Source organism: Engystomops pustulosus, chromosome 6 (genome assembly GCF_040894005.1).
Source record: "Engystomops pustulosus chromosome 6, aEngPut4.maternal, whole genome shotgun sequence".
NCBI lineage: Eukaryota > Metazoa > Chordata > Amphibia > Anura > Leptodactylidae > Engystomops > Engystomops pustulosus.
The window spans coordinates 46125218-46141334 of record NC_092416.1 but is presented as its reverse complement, the minus strand read 5'-3'; the positions used below and the strand labels follow the sequence as shown (position 1 = coordinate 46141334).

The 16117-nt window shown below is 44.7% G+C and overlaps 1 protein-coding gene across 4 annotated transcripts in view; it reads left to right on the top strand.

Moving 5' to 3' along the window:
* Positions 1 to 10026: 10026 nt before the first annotated feature.
* Positions 10027 to 16117, top strand: part of SAMD11 (sterile alpha motif domain containing 11) — a 104845-nt gene continuing 98754 nt past the window's right edge. The window contains exons 1-2 of one of the 4 annotated variants that reach the window (XM_072155922.1): positions 10027 to 10940; positions 12858 to 12949. In XM_072155922.1, the coding sequence (XP_072012023.1) occupies positions 10415 to 10940; positions 12858 to 12949 (618 nt within the window). In that variant the 5' untranslated portion in view covers positions 10027 to 10414. Of the gene's footprint in view, positions 10941 to 11767; positions 11874 to 12857; positions 12950 to 16117 lie in introns of those variants that run through there. The other 3 variants (XM_072155921.1, XM_072155920.1, XM_072155923.1) reach the window with 3 other exon arrangements.

Sequence of the window (16117 nt, the reverse complement as noted above, 5' to 3'; positions counted from 1 at the left end):
CCCCCCTGTAATGTGCCTCCCACAGATCCCCCTGTAATGTGCCTCATACAGATCCCCCTGTAATGTGCCTCATACAGATCCCCCTGTAATGTGCCTCATACAGATCCCCCTGTAATGTGCCCCACACAGCCCCCCTGTAATGTGCCCCATACAGAGCCCACTGTAATGTGCCCCACACAGATCTTCCTGTAATGTGCCCCACACAGATCCCCCTGTAATGTGCCCCAAACAGATCCCCCTTTAATGTGCCCCACACAGATCCCCCTGCAATGTGGCCCACACTGATCCCCCTGTAATGTGGTCCACACTGATCCCCCTGTAATGTGCCCCACACAGATCCCTGTATCCTGCCAGCAGCTCTGGAACCCTGTATCTTGCCAGCAGCTCTGGAACCCCGTATCTTGCCAGCAGCTCTGGAACCCTGTATCCTGCAAGCAGCTTTGGAGCCCTGTATTCTACCGGTAGCTCTGGAACCCTGTATCCTGCCTACAGCTCTGGAATCCTGTACCCTGCCAGCAGCTCTGGAACCCTGTACCCTGCCAGCAGCTCTGGAAACCTGTATCCTGCTGGTAGCTCTGGAACGCTGTATCTTGCCAGCAGCTCCGGAACACTGTATCCTGCCAACACCTCTGGAACCCTGTATCCTGCAAGCAGCTCTGGAGCCCTGTATCCTGCCTAGAGCTCTGGAACGCTGTATCTTGCCAGCAGCTCTGGAACACTGTATCCTGCCATCAGCTCTGGAACCCTGTATCCTTCCAGCAGCTCTGGAACCCTGTATCCTTCCAGCAGCTCTGGAGCCCTGTATCCTGCCTAGAGCTCTGGAACGCTGTATCTTGCCAGCAGCTCTGGAACACTGTATCCTGCCAGCAGCTCTGGAACCCTGTATCCTTCCAGCAGCTCTGGAACCCTGTATCCTTCCAGCAGCTCTGGAACCCTGTATCCTTTCAGCAGCTCTGGAGCCCTGTATTCTGCCAGCAGCCCTGGAACGCTGTACCCTGCCAGCAGCCCTGGAACCCCGTATCCTGCCAGCAGCTCTGGAGCCCTGTATCCTGCCAGCAGCTCTGGGACCCAGTATCTTGCCAGCAGCTCTGGAACCCTGTATCCTGCCAGCAGCTTTGGAGCCCTGTATCCTACCGGTAGCTCTGGAACCCTGTATCCTGCCTAGAGCTCTGGAACCCTGTATCTTGTCAGCAGCTCTGGAACCCTGTATCTTGCCAGCAGCTCTGGAACCCCGTATCTTGCCAGCAGCTCTGGAACCCTGTATCCTGCCAGCAGTTTTGGAGCCCTGTATCCTACCGGTAGCTCTGGAACCCTGTATCCTGCCTAGAGCTCTGGAACCCTGTATCTTGTCAGCAACTCTGGAACCCTGCATCCTGCCAGCAGCTCTGGAGTCCTGTATCCTGCCAGCAGCTCTGGAGCCCTGTACCCTGCCAGCAGCCCTGGAACCCCGTATCCTGCCAGCAGCTCTGGAACCCTGTATCCTGCCAGCAGCTCTGGGACCCAGTATCTTGCCAGCAGCTCTGGAACCCTGTATCCTGCCAGCAGCTTTGGAGCCCTGTATCCTACCGGTAGCTCTGGAACCCTGTATCCTGCCTAGAGCTCTGGAACCCTGTATCTTGTCAGCAGCTCTGGAACCCTGTATCTTGCCAGCAGCTCTGGAACCCCGTATCTTGCCAGCAGCTCTGGAACCCTGTATCCTGCCAGCAGCTTTGGAGCCCTGTATCCTACCGGTAGCTCTGGAACCCTGTATCCTGCCTAGAGCTCTGGAACCCTGTATCTTGTCAGCAACTCTGGAACCCTGCATCCTGCCAGCAGCTCTGGAGTCCTGTATCCTGCCAGCAGCTCTGGAGCCCTGTACCCTGCCAGCAGCCCTGGAACCCCGTATCCTGCCAGCAGCTCTGGAACCCTGTATCCTGCCAGCAGCTCTGGGACCCAGTATCTTGCCAGCAGCTCTGGAACCCTGTATCCTGCCAGCAGCTTTGGAGCCCTGTATCCTACCGGTAGCTCTGGAACCCTGTATCCTGCCTAGAGCTCTGGAACCCTGTATCTTGTCAGCAGCTCTGGAACCCTGTATCTTGCCAGCAGCTCTGGAACCCCGTATCTTGCCAGCAGCTCTGGAACCCTGTATCCTGCCAGCAGCTTTAGAGCCCTGTATCCTACCGGTAGCTCTGGAACCCTGTATCCTGCCTAGAGCTCTAGAAGCTCTGACCTGAAGTTAATTTACATGGGGCTGTATAAAGAAGGCAGGGACAAGGCACGTGTCTCCTGAATCTCCGCCAGTGTGCTCCCAGCTTATTCTGTGGATGCATGGATACAGTGCCCGATCACCTCCCTGGCTATCATTCTGAGTTAGACTGCACTGTACAGCTGCTAATTTACTATATTTCAAATATAATGGTCTTGACAGAACATATTTTGCTATCCATCAGCTTGGTTCGGGGTATATTAGGTCTATTTTTTGTGATATGTCATCCCTTTGCAAGTTTTATGTATTTTATATTATTTCATTTTTGCCTTAGGGGGAAATTGAGATAAACCAGGGCACGTAACCTGACACTGCTTTCTTCATTTATGAGAATTGCTCCCTCACATAAAGGAATAGATTTCCATAACAATATTATATAAGGGCTTTGCTCATAATGCAATTCCATAAAAAAGTAATAGTTAATGCAGCTTCAAGCCAGAGATTCATCTACAAATGATGCAATTATTAGCATGATTGGATGCTGCCTACTGGTGGACAAATAAGTCTAGTCATTTTTGTAGTCAGCTCAGTGAGAACATCTCTCTGCCTGCATGTCCTATCTGTTTGCTTATCATTTGCTATGCTATGGCATGTGCGCAGCAGAATTTTTGGATATCTCTACTTCTTTGGCATTTCCAGGGGGATACAATTGTTACTACAGAGCAATATGAGATTTTTGTGTCTGTTAGCTTGTTCTACTAAAAACTCTTGTAGCATTTTTACATGATCTTTTTCCACTTTTGAAATGTAGGTGGGGAATTAGACATTACAGAAAATCTATCATTAAAATCCATCATGATAAATCAGGGACACTTACTGATTCAGGCACCATGACTGTGGTAATCTTCTTATATTTCCTTTTTTTTTCTAAAATCAACTTTTAAAATTATACTAATGAGTCAGGAGAGCTCTTGGGAGGGGGCGTTACCAGAGCCCCTCCATGCTGCTGCTTCACAAGTTGTTACACTGTGCCAGAGCACCTCCCTCCTTCCACTGTGTGAGAGTACTTCAGGCAGGGTGAAGTGCCTTGGGAGCTGAGGGAAGGTGGAGACAATGTAACAACCTGTGCAGCTGCAAGGGGTTCTGGTAATGCCCCTAGAGTTTTTTGGCTTCATTAGCATAATTTTAAAAGTTGATTTTAAAAGGAAGGGGGACATAGTAAACAAATATAAGAAGATTACCACTATCACAATGCCTGGACCTTCGAAAAAGTATCCCTGGTTTATCACGATGGAATTTGATTCTTTAAAAATGTAAGATTTCCTTTAAAAGGTGGTTAACACCCCCGAAAGAAGGGTATGGTTTAAAGATGGGCTAAATTTATCAAACTTTCTGCAATATTTAATACAAATAATGGCAATCAGAGCCTTAACAAAACCTACGTTAAAAACTCCCATCATTAATTATTTCCACCATGATGGTTTTTTTTTTTTAATAAAAGAGAGTCAGCAGTTTTGACCAAAGCTGCAAACAGTGTTAGATATTGGGCTTGGAGATCTGTGTAACCATATAATTGTGTGTGTTGTTCTCCGGGTATAGACCCTCCCTTCTGAGGAAAAGGAGTATCATGCTTCTGGTTTGATATTACAGCAGAGTGGAGGGGCTCTGGGGAGAAGTTCGAAGGGAAATATCAAAAAGTACAGCAGTGTGAGAGACTCTTCTAGTGCTCCAAGTCCAGCTAAAGTCCTGGAATATTAATGCATATTTCACAGCCCTGCTGCAACTAACAAACATACACTAAGGCTTGGTTACTCAGATCTCCAGGACTTATAACTAACACAGTCTGCTTTATATAGTCAAAACTGCTGGTAGACTCCCTTTATTACAGCCTAGAATCTACTTTACCTTGACTTGTCTTATGTTCTAGGCTTAAACATTAAAGAGGTTTTCCCGGGATAAAAAATTTATAACCATGCAGTTGGTCCATAATGATAAGTGAGGAGCCAACAGCCAGCACCCCAGATCAGTTATTCTCAGCAGCTGAGAGCAGAGAATGGGACAGGAAGAAAACAGCTCCATTCAATTTGTAGTGGTCAGACAAGGGTACTGTAAATTAACTTCCATTTATCTGAATGGGAGATAGCTGCAGTAACTAGCTGCAGCACAACATGGAACTTTCTGTTCTATTCTGAGGACAGATAATTTATGGGGGTGCTATCTCTTAAACCCTGCTTTATGTAATTATGTATATTACAAAGTTTTTTTATTATCATCTGCTATTTTCATTTCTGAAATAAAAATTGATTTAAAGTTTTAGTTATACTTCAAAGCAAGGAATTTCACAGAGGAGAGTAAGGACACCACCATATGTTGGATCAGACCTGAGCATTGTATGGCCCACAGGCCACATCTGTAGCCTCCTTTCATTATCTCTGTGGTGTGTAAGGTACTGCTCACTACAGGAGAAAGAATGATCAGAGAAAAGAAACAGGGAAGCTGTTTTCATTAATGAAGTATTTTACATTGTTTATGCTTATTGTCCGCTTTATTTATTTCTAAAATAAAAAAAATTGCTTTAAAGGTTTACCCACTTTGTGTTATCTGAGTGTATCAAAATGATTGTTTGTACCTTCATCATATACTGCCTGTATATCCTCTTCTTACGTTTTTAATCCCTTCTGAACTCCCCTATCTGGTTAAATATACCTCTCCCCTTTTGTTTACATCCCCTCTTTTTCAACTACCCCCTTAGTGACTACCCAAAACTCTGTGCCACTGTCTCTTGCAACCACAACATGTAATCTAAGGACTTCGTAGGACTGTCTACTGCAATGTCTTCTTGGCCTTTCCTTATATCATAGCCTTCAAGATTTTTCCCATACTAAGTGAAACTTACAAAATCAAAGTATAAATGCATCTAAGAAATGTTTCCAACCAGCCTCCACTACAAAACTGTATAAGTACTTTCTACTCTCAACTTCTTTGTGTTGTGTCAGACTCTTCCTCCTCCTCTAACAAAGAATAAGTTACGTTTACTCACTGAATATCATGTGTATAGGATATGAATAAGGAAATAAAGGGAACCACTCCTGAGTCCGGACACTAAGATAAGGGTACTGAGGAGGTAATTCTACTGGAGTGTTGCAAAATGTAAAATGCAGGTTTGATGAAATCTCATTGATTTGCCATAAACTATCCTGCACCTTTTAATAATAATAATTCCTTTATTTATATAGCAAACACAGATTACGCAGCGTTGCACAGAGCAGTCCCTGTCCCCAATGGGGCTCACAATCTAATCAACCTACCAGTATGTTTTGGATTGTGGGAGGAAACCGGAGGACCCGGAGGAAACCCACGCAAACACAAAGAGAACATACAAACTCTTTGCAGATGTTGACTTTTGATTTTTGGCCAAGCACATTAGGAGATATTTACTACTAGAGGGAGAGTTATCAGGACTTGTATGCCAGTTTTGTGGCCGGAGGGGTGGGTTTTCATCATATGCTAGCGCTCAAAGCACTAGTGTAATAATAAACCTCTCCCTTAGACACTATGGGGGGGGGGGGGGGAATTTATCATATGTCGACACTCATGAATATGCCATTGCAAAAACAAGCAACTTTTCTCTCTAGTTTTCTATTCTGTAAAACTAGTCAAACATAAAAACCTATATAAATGGGATATCGCCGTAATCATGGTGATCTGCAAAGTAAAGGTAAGATGTTATCTATGCAATATGGTACAAAACAAAAGTGTAACTTACTAAAGGCTGTTTTGAATAGGTTGTGGGATGATTCGTGGGGAGTTTCTAATAATTCTCTCATAAATATGAATAATGGAATCTGAAATTTCCTTGAAAATTTGGAAAAATGCTGTTTTTAATCCTCCAAAGATAGGGGTAACTTGAGGGGATGCAGAAGGTGTGGTCGCAACTGGGCCCAAGATGCTAAGGGGGCCAATAAGGTGTCACTTTCCCATAGGAGAGTGGCATAGACTTTGCACTGGGACCATCAGCTTCAAATTACGGTACATCAATGCCTCCAAATGTCCTAATAAAATTTTAAAAAACTATGCTGACATAAAGTACAGTAGTCATATGGTAAATAAGTAACTAAAGTGGCTTGTTAGACTAACTGTATAACAACCAAAACAATAGAAAATAAGGAAATTGCTGATTTTTCTAAATTTTCACCAAAATTGCTATTTTTTTTATTAAAAAATGAAAAACTATCTGAAAAAATAAGATGACTACCCTAAAGTATTTTAACGTTATTACCGTATGTAGTGACTAATGGTAGATTTCAGAAATCTTGGGCACATGAGAAGAATGACAGTCCATACAAAATTCGGGGAACAGCTAACCAGTTTTATTCCCAGCGTGCAAGAATAATAGAAAATAAAAAATAAAAATAAGCCTATCAAGTTCTTCCTAATCACCCAGAAGTCCTATCTCCTCTGGTGCTGGTCAAGTACTTGACATCACAAACATTTCAGCAATTCAGCTATTGCAACAGTTCAGCCTACTTCTACTGCAGGGTGGAGCCACTAATTACTGCTAATTACTCCTCATTAACCGGACAGCTTGTCTGAGGAACACAGGGAGACACCCAGATTTCCTCAACCTATTCCACTTCCAACTAGCTTTGCTGGGTGTCAAATTCCATGTCATTAACTGCTGGGTCCCCCACCAATCGTAAGAACAGGACACCTGGCAATCTGGAGAACGGGGGTCCCATTATAACTAATGGGTGGGGTGGCAGGCCATATATTTCAATTCAGTTCCCCCCTCACTATGTCTCCCTCTTCCCACTAATCTCGCAGTCAGCAGCCCTCTTATCTTCTGCAGGATACTTTTCATGACATCATTACAGGTCCTGCAGAGAAATGCAGTGTATCTATTGCACTAATCTTAGCAAAACGCTATTAAACTGGCCCTTTGGACTCCAATTTTCTTAAATTTCCTCATAGGTGGTACACCCCTGGTTTCATGCACATGTTATAGCGCCATTGTAGACTAGTTAGTAGCCTCTTGATAAATCCAGCGCTAGCAAGGTGCCAGGGGGGAGGGGGAGGATGCTGCTGCACGTGATAAATCCCCCCAAGATGTCCTTGCTTCCATAGGGAACAACAAACATGATGACAGTTGTCCAGAGATCTTGTGGAAGCTCATTTCATCACGTATAACTTTGATTGTTGCAGTTCTGTTCTCGGCACAATGTTTGTGAAATCTGTGATGTCCGGACACCAACACGTCCAGAATTCATGGACCAAACACACTTGTGTTTTATCAGGGGGAAAATCACTGGGGTTCTATGAGCTCAATTTATAAAGTCCCATATAGTCTTTATAGGACTGCAGTATAACACGATGTTCACATGGCAAGAAATACACAGAAGAATCTAAAGCTTTTGTTTTCCTGCGTCCCTGCGCGGGTCATTGAGGGAGATTTTTTTGCCTGTGGTTACTCCTTCGATCATCGTGATCCATTTCTGTTTCCATCTTGCTAAAAAAAAAATCCATAAGTAGTTTCTATTGAAGTCAATGAGAAGCAGATTTAAAGGGATTGTCTGGAAAATCAAGAAACCACAGCAGTCATATGAATATTGCAGTTTCCTAATGGCATTGCTTGGTATTGCAGCTCGGCCCCATAAACTTCATTGGGACTGAGCTGCAAATAAGCCACGTGATACTCCAAAACCAAAACAGCGACTGGGTTACTGAGGTGACTTTTTTCATTTTCTGTTGCTGCTTTATCATTCTTATACACCCCGTATAATGTGTTACCATGTGATGTGAATTGTTCCCTAGGGCAGTCTTACACCTAGGAGCTAGTTGGTGGGGCCGCCTTAGGGTGAAGAGACACGTGGCGTTTTTAGTCTGTTTTTGGGCCGTTTTTAGTTAGTGCGTTTTCAGATCACATGCGTTTTTGACCAGTTTGAATTAAGATAATTGGTCAAACCTGTCAAAAACGCATGCGTTTTTTAATGCATGCGTTTTTAACGATGTGAAAACGCCCTAACTAAAAACGGCCCAAAAATGGCCTAAAAACGCCACGTGTGTCTTCACCCTTACCCCTACCTACAATTGTTTGTGTGCAATTATTGTACTTCTAAGTGTTTATATTATGGGTTTGGGTTGTTTGTAACTAATAAAGATAAGTTGCTTTCATTTAGATGGCTTTTCACACGTCTTTTTTCACCTTTTTGTTTTTCCATTATAATTGTGTTGGCTTTGGATATGGGAATTTATACCCTACATTATCAGTGCCCACAATTTGTGTGTTTTGGGTGATGAATGGACGTGGCATCACATGACTGTAAAGTAGCGATCACTGGATCAGCACATTAGCTTTAAGGGGTTTTTGGGTGTCAGAACTCCCTTCCCCACACTAATTTGAAATTCATTACCTATCCTAAAAGGTAAGAACTAAGACCCAGACAACCCGTTTAAGGACTGTTTTCTCACTAATTATGATACATTTTCCATGTTGAAATGCGCATAAAATTGATTGTCCCTTAGTGAGTTTGATGCTCTGCGGGTCTTATGGGATTTCCCAGACAAAATTTAGAACCACTGAACTCGGTGGGGGGCATTTATCCTGGGTGGAACTGCTGCACCCTCTCTTAACAAATTCCTACTAGTAAGTCGACTCAGTTCAGTGATTCCCAGTTTGCTCCGGGAATTCCTGCAAGTGCACGTTGTGAGTTTTTCCATCCATACTCCTACGTGGGCAACAAGTTTAAAGGAAATCTACCATCAAAATCCATCATGATAAACCAGGGGCACTTACTCATAGATCCAGGCATCGTGACTGTGGTTATCTTCTTACATTTGTTATCCATGACATCCCTACTTCTAATATCTTTTAAAATTATGCTACCGCTGGGGCTGTGGGAGGGGTTACCTTGTTGAGGAGCACTCCCCCTCCCACTATGTGCTGAAACTTTCTGTGCTACAGTGAGATTACAGCAGGGGGAGGGAGGGGGAAGTGCTCCTGCTTAGTGTAACAACATGTGTAGCTGCAGTATGGAGGAACTCTCCTAACTCCCCCAGAGCCCTTCTGATTAGCATAATTTGAAAAGTTGATTTTAAAAGGAAGAAGTAGATTACCACAGTCACAGTGCCATGATCTATAAGTAAGTGTCCCTGGTTGATCTTGCTTCATTTAGATTTCCTTTATTTGTGAAGGTATCCTCCAATGTTCGTGTCAAAAGCTTCAGTATGACATTTTTTATATCATGTTTTTATTGGATCAGCCGATCATAATCATTTGTAGATTATTGGGTACCAGTCACATTTAAAGTGGGCATACAGCCAAAGGGCAGCAAGTGTGAAGATTACACAGATCAGAAGCAATAGGTGCCCCTCTATCTGTAGAATGAGGGGGTCGCAAGCTTTGTAGTCTATGACAGGTAAAAAGTTTCAGCAACTATATATCTCTGCTGTAGATAATCTATAATAGATAATAATATAGATAATCTACAATAGATAATAATATAGATAATCAAATAGATAATAGATAATAATATAGATAATATATAATAATATAGATAATCATATAGATAATATATAAAAGATAATATAGATAATAGTATAGATAATCTATAATGGATAATAAAATAGATAATCATATAGATAATAATATAGATGATCTATACTAGATTATGGGGGTGGCAGCAGGGAAGTGCACAGACCCCGCTGTGTAGCATCAGGACTCTCCATCACAATCACCCACGTGGGTCCCGGCGCCGCTGCCCGTCGTCCCTCGCACACCCCCCTGCTCGCCGGCTTCCCCCCCTCCGCTGCCGCCTGTGCTGCTGTTTAAATGGGCCAAGTTGGAGAAGCGGCGGAGGAGCGGAGTCTTGTTTGGTCAGGAGACTGTGTGAACTCCGCTGTGTGTGACACATAGGACGTAGCGGGATCCCCCAGCAGCGGCGGCGGCGGCGGCAGAGTCCGGGGACAGGCAGGCGCCACACTCATTGTCCTGCTGTATAAGTGATGAGTGTGATCCCGCTGCCGCTCAGTGCACAGGTGGAGCGCCGCGGAGAGCAGCCTGCAAAACTTTCCAGGAGTGCACCTAGGGGGCAGCACGGAGGCAGGGGCAACTAGAGCACAGGAGGGGGGCGCTGAGTTCTCACCACGGGGGGAGGTCAATAAGGGATCAATAAGGCGCATTTAGCGAGGCAGCATGATGTCTCCGGCGGCTCAGCCCTCCTCCTCCCCAGCATGTCATGTCTCAGTCGGGCTGCCTGGCACATGAGCAGAGGAGGCGCGCTGCGAGCAGCTGGGAACCTGCCACAAGCCATGCCGGCCATCAAGAAGGAGAGACCGGACCGCGAGGAGCTGGCCCTGGCCGCCTACAACCAGCCCATGGACACTATCCCCGGATACCTGAGCGCCGCCATCCCCGTGGTCACCCCGCACCCTCCAGCCTACGAGCACCTCTTCGCCACCCATGCCCAGCGCGCCTACCTGGGCTTACACGAGCCGCCGCACCCGCCTCTGCCTGATGACCTCATGCTGGAGAGGTTCTCCTCCGTCCCGGACTTCCAGCCCCTCTATGACCAGGGGGAGCCCTGCATCGAGGTGGAGTGCGGGGACAACAAGGCGCTGCTCTACATCCAGAAGTTGTGCCAGGGCAGCAAGGGACCCTCCATCCGCTACCGGGGAGAGTGGCTCACCCCCAACGAGTTCCAGTTTGTCAGTGGACGGGAGACGGCCAAGGACTGGAAGCGGAGCATCAGGCACAAAGGTAAGGGGCAACTCTGCCCAAACTTCTGGGAAAGCGCTGGACCAACCCTGGCTGTGACATCTCTGCTACCCCCCAGCCCAATGTGGACCCTGCTCTGCACTGATGACCCCCATATACTGCTCTATATATGTCACATAGTATCCTAGGATGATTCGTAGTTTATTTTGGTATAAGGGTTCTGGTCTCATAGTATCCTAGGATGATTTTTAACTTATTTTAGTATGGGATTTAAGGTCTCACAGTATCCTAGGATGCTTTTAGCTTATTTTGGTGTAAGGGTTACCGTCTTATAGTATCCTAGTATGATTGTAGCTTATTATGGTATGGGATTTATGGTCTCATAGTAACCTAGTATGATTTTTCATTTATTATGGTAAAGGGAGGTCTATGGTTTCATACAATCATAGTAGATAAGGTTAAATAAAAATAACTTGATAGACCAAAAAGATAACAGAAGCATTTGTGATTTGTGATTATCTATCAGAATGACAGGGTTAATTTATTATGATTCAGCTTTTGGACCTAAAGAGTACTGTCTCCGGTCCAGAGAGCAGTCACCAAGGATTGGACAGTCTGTGTTGATATAACAAGTGATGGGAGAGAAGAAGGTGATAAGAATACATGTGATGAGGAGGAGGAGGATGATGATGGGGATTAACCCCTTACACGCACCACTTGTCACGGATGATGTGGGATCATTAATTTATAAGACTTTGCTCCCAGCGGAGACATCCCCTCATGATTCTTCCTGGCAGGGGAGGGGGGTAACATCCAAACGTGGTTATAGGAAGCTTCAAGGGCTGGTGCTGCTCAGTGACACCAACCCACACTGCCCTCCCCTTCTCCCTCCTCCTTCCTTCCTTCCCTCTCCGGTGACCCCGGCTCTCCGGATGGGGATTTGGCACTGAGACGCAGGCTGCTGGGGTTGTGGAGGTAAATGGGGAGGGATTGATACCCACAGGACAGACACATCCGCACACCCACCCTCTCCCACCCAGGGATACAAAGTCGCAGCCAGGGCAGAGGTGGGGGGGGGGGGGGGGGGGGAGTTCATAGTTTTAAAGATTCCGTAGACCTTTTTTTCTACTGGAACAAGTTGGGATCATGGAGGGAATGACACAATATTCCACCTCCCTGGGGATTTAGATTGGACCGATTCCCTTTAGGATGCTCCAGTTACAATGTCACTGCCCAGAGATGGTCACAAGTCTGTCCATAGATGCTGAGCAGGATCCTGCAGAAACTCTAGAGCAGGATAAAGGTCTGCCAGGGGTGGGGGTAGCTCCAGCCATGTGCTTACTCTGGGGAGGGGGTGAGGATAGACAGGGCAGTGCTAATGAGAGGTCATTAACCCTTTTGAGGAGGCGGCGGTGGCGGGGCCAGGAGAGGTCTGTTTACTTGGCTGCGGGTGCACCCAGTGGGCACTGCCAGTCCCTGACATTGAAGCGCTTAGGAGAGCAGAGTATGCCTTCTACTCTTCCATATAGACTTTTTATAAGGAGTCACAGTCTACGTGATCTATTTTAGTACATGTTAGCCACTTTAAAGCGTAGTTTGAGGATTGTTGCTGTGTTTATGTAACGCCTCAATGTGTTTGTTACTTTGTGCAACTATGTATGGATTCATAACAATGTACAGTATATGAGTGTGCACCTAGGTTTCCACTTATTGATCCATCAAATGTGCCAAATGATCGTATCCATTGAGTTCTACTGCATTTGTATCATTACTGTAATAATTAAATGGTGATTATTCATAACTGAGAATAACGGGGCTGTGTTCAGACACGATTTTGTCACTTGTCTGACTGGGGTTAAAATCCGCCTGAGCCTGTGATGGGACAGTACTGTCACCTTATCTTCTGCTGACCCTCAGCTCATCACCTTGTCTCTTCTCTCTTTCATGTGCTGCTTCCAGGGAAAAGTCTGAAGACTCTTATGTCAAAAGGAATCTTACAGGTACATCCTCCAATCTGTGATTGCCCTGGGTGTCGAATTTCGTCTCCAGTGGTAAGATCATTGCTCAGACTCTGTTTAAGCTCCTTTTTCCTGCATCGTGTTTGATCAGAGGTTCTGATGCTGTATTCGCTGGCTGCGCTGATGACAGCCGTGGCAGTAGGGGGTCTTCTAAGATGATGACTTTTTATATTACAAAGTTTTGACTTTTTGAGTAGAAATATTTATTTTTGTGATGCAAGCGTGAAATAATAATGTAAACACAGCATCCCCCCGGTACCTATGTGGGCATGAAAGGGTAAAGAAAATATTGGTTACAGAAAACTAGTATTTGAGACCATGGTAAAGGGGGCAAATTATTTCACTCCAAGTATTATACATCTATGTACAGAATATGAGCACAGCCCTCTATGGATGGTTTCAATGTCTCTTTTCCATAGTTATCTATGAGCATATACAGACATACACAGCGCCCATCCCCCATGTTGTCACACGCCACGTGCTCTCCGCTGTGTGAGTCTTGAATATAATATAAAGAATAGAACTGCCAGTTAATACAGGATAATGGCAATTAGACTGGCGGTGAAATCTTTGATATAGAATATTCTTTTTTTTTTAGTTTTGATGATAAGAAAATGAACCACGGTGCATTTATTATTTATATTGTTGTCATGTGTCTCCTTTAATATCTGCTGGATAACACCATTCACACTACAATTCTTCATTTACATATGCCTGAGGGGGGTTAATGTGTGTCTTGCATAGATGTATATAAGGTATGTAGGTGATGCTGTATTGGCTTGATCTGTTTTTGTTGCTATTTTATTATTTTTTCCAAAAGCTGATTAAGATATGCAGGTTATTGATAGATGTATACATACAAAACTGTTAAAGATTAGGTACGCAGAAATGTTGGGAATTTGTGATTGTGTAAGACTTTTTTTTTTATATATGTAGCCATTGACCATTGGTAAAAATGTTTCTTTCACACTTTATGGTCATGTAAGTGTTGCAGTCTAATTTTTACATTTGGCTATATTTCTCTTTGGATATTCCATTGGTCTCCTACCTGTATATCCTCAGCTCAGTAAAACTTCAACCTAACATTGTTACCAAACTTCCCCATAAAATAATGTTGGGAGCTGTAGGTTTGTAGTAGCCTTGGATGCAATGGTTGGAGCCTTTGCTATAGTCCATTAGCACTGACTTTGGCCTTGTTATTCTGTTCTTTGTAGAAGTATAAGCAAATGGCAAATCTTTCTAATTATGATTGGTCGCTGGCCTCAACTTGGCGCCAGGCCTCGTCTTGTATGCTAGACTGCCGCCACTGACCTCTGCCTCAACTGTGGCGCCAGACTGCCGCACCTGGTGACTGGCCCCTCTTGGGCACTAGACTGCTGGTTAGTGGCCCCGTCTTAGGTGTCAGACTGCCGCCGCTGGCTCATCTTGGATGCCAGACTTCCGCCACTGCTCACTGTAGACTGCTACTCAACTGTGGTGCCAGGCTGCCGCTGGCTGCTGCTGGTAGCATCTTGGACGTTAGACTGCTTCCGCCGGTAGCTGTCCCCTTCTTGGGCGCCAGACTTCCGCCACTGGACTTCATCTTGAAACCTGGACTGCCCCCACTAATCACTGACCTCAACAGTTGCGCCAGGCTGCCACCGCCTGCCCCGTCTTGGTTGCCAGACTGCCGCTGCTGGTCAATGTCCTCATCTTGGACACCAGACTGCCACTACTGATCATTGGCCACCTCTGTGGTGCGAGGCTGCCACCACTGTCCTGGGCTCAAGGCTTCTGCCGCTGGTGGCTGGCCCCATCTATGGCACGTTAATGTGCATGACATAATTATTGCAGGACAAGAAAAAAAATAATTGGTGGGAATCGCCCACCACCTATATTGTTAACTTTTTTGCCCAATTATCTTTCTTTAAAACCCGGAAGAACCCTTGTTAGGTATTACTGATGACAGGGTATCCTCATAGTTGATCAGTGAGGGACGAACTGCGTCATAATGCAAACTACTTCTGGCATGTTCCTATGTTTACACGGGATCAGGGCTGTGGTCGGGTGTGTCCATCCCCACACTATCTAGCGATGGTCTATCTTTAATAGTAATTCCTGGCTAAACCCTTTAATCCTCCTTTGCTGTCTGGATCCACTCCAAACACTGTAATTTTACAATGGCCATACAACTTATAACATCCCTCTTTCAACTCGCCGCTGTTATCTGTGTTTTCAATGGGAATATGGGAATAAGAAGCTGCCCTTAAAGAGCAAACGCTGTGGCATGATTAATCTAGCGTACCTGAATGGGGACCCCCATACCCATTGGATGATTGACCTTTAGTGCTGCAATCAGTAAATTCAGCTTGTATCTAATGTGTATGGTCAAAGAGCAAGTAATTGCTAGGATCACAGAAACTTCAAAGGTGTCATTACTAGGGCTCATAGGATATACTGAAAAAATATGTGGTCTCAATGTCAACCAGCACCTGTGAATACATCATATTTATACATTTAATAACATTTTACACATAGTTGTATTACTTTGTCTTAAGGAAGAGGAGAACTCTGTTAAAGCTGTTCCCGTTTCTATTAATGTGGAGCCCGCTGGTCCTGTGAATTTATCTGTGGCTTTTATCTTGAGGTATGAACTAACCGTAGCAGCCGACAGCCAGAGCTAGAGGTGATAAAAAACGTAACGAAAGGGAATTAATGGTGAGGAACAGTAAAATCAATGAAATCCTATAGGCAGACGGAAGAAATTAGTCAAAAAGACAATTTTGTGGGATGAAATGGCAGTTTCATTGATATCATTATTTTATTGGCTATCCTGAATGAATTTTATGCCATCATATAATTCGAGATTCGAAAGGGCTCCTTTATGTGAGCTGAGGTGGACGTTTTGTGATGCTTTATCAATGCTTTGTTCCAGATTCATTTTTCTTTCCAGGAGAGTATATAGTTTAGCATGATGAGATCTCTGCAAGGATTTTGTGAAGAAACTGCAACATTTTGGATCAGAAAGACCCTCAGTAGTATTTCTACTCTGTATACACTGCTGATGCTTGACCTGTATTCACAGGCATCCAGGCAATGAGCCATAATGTGCCTTGTGCCTCAGGATGAACAAGTTTTTAAAGATCTAAATTATTCAGTTATGGAGTATAAAAAAATCTATATAGAGGCAGTGGCCAGATATTGTAAGGAATGGGGATCTTT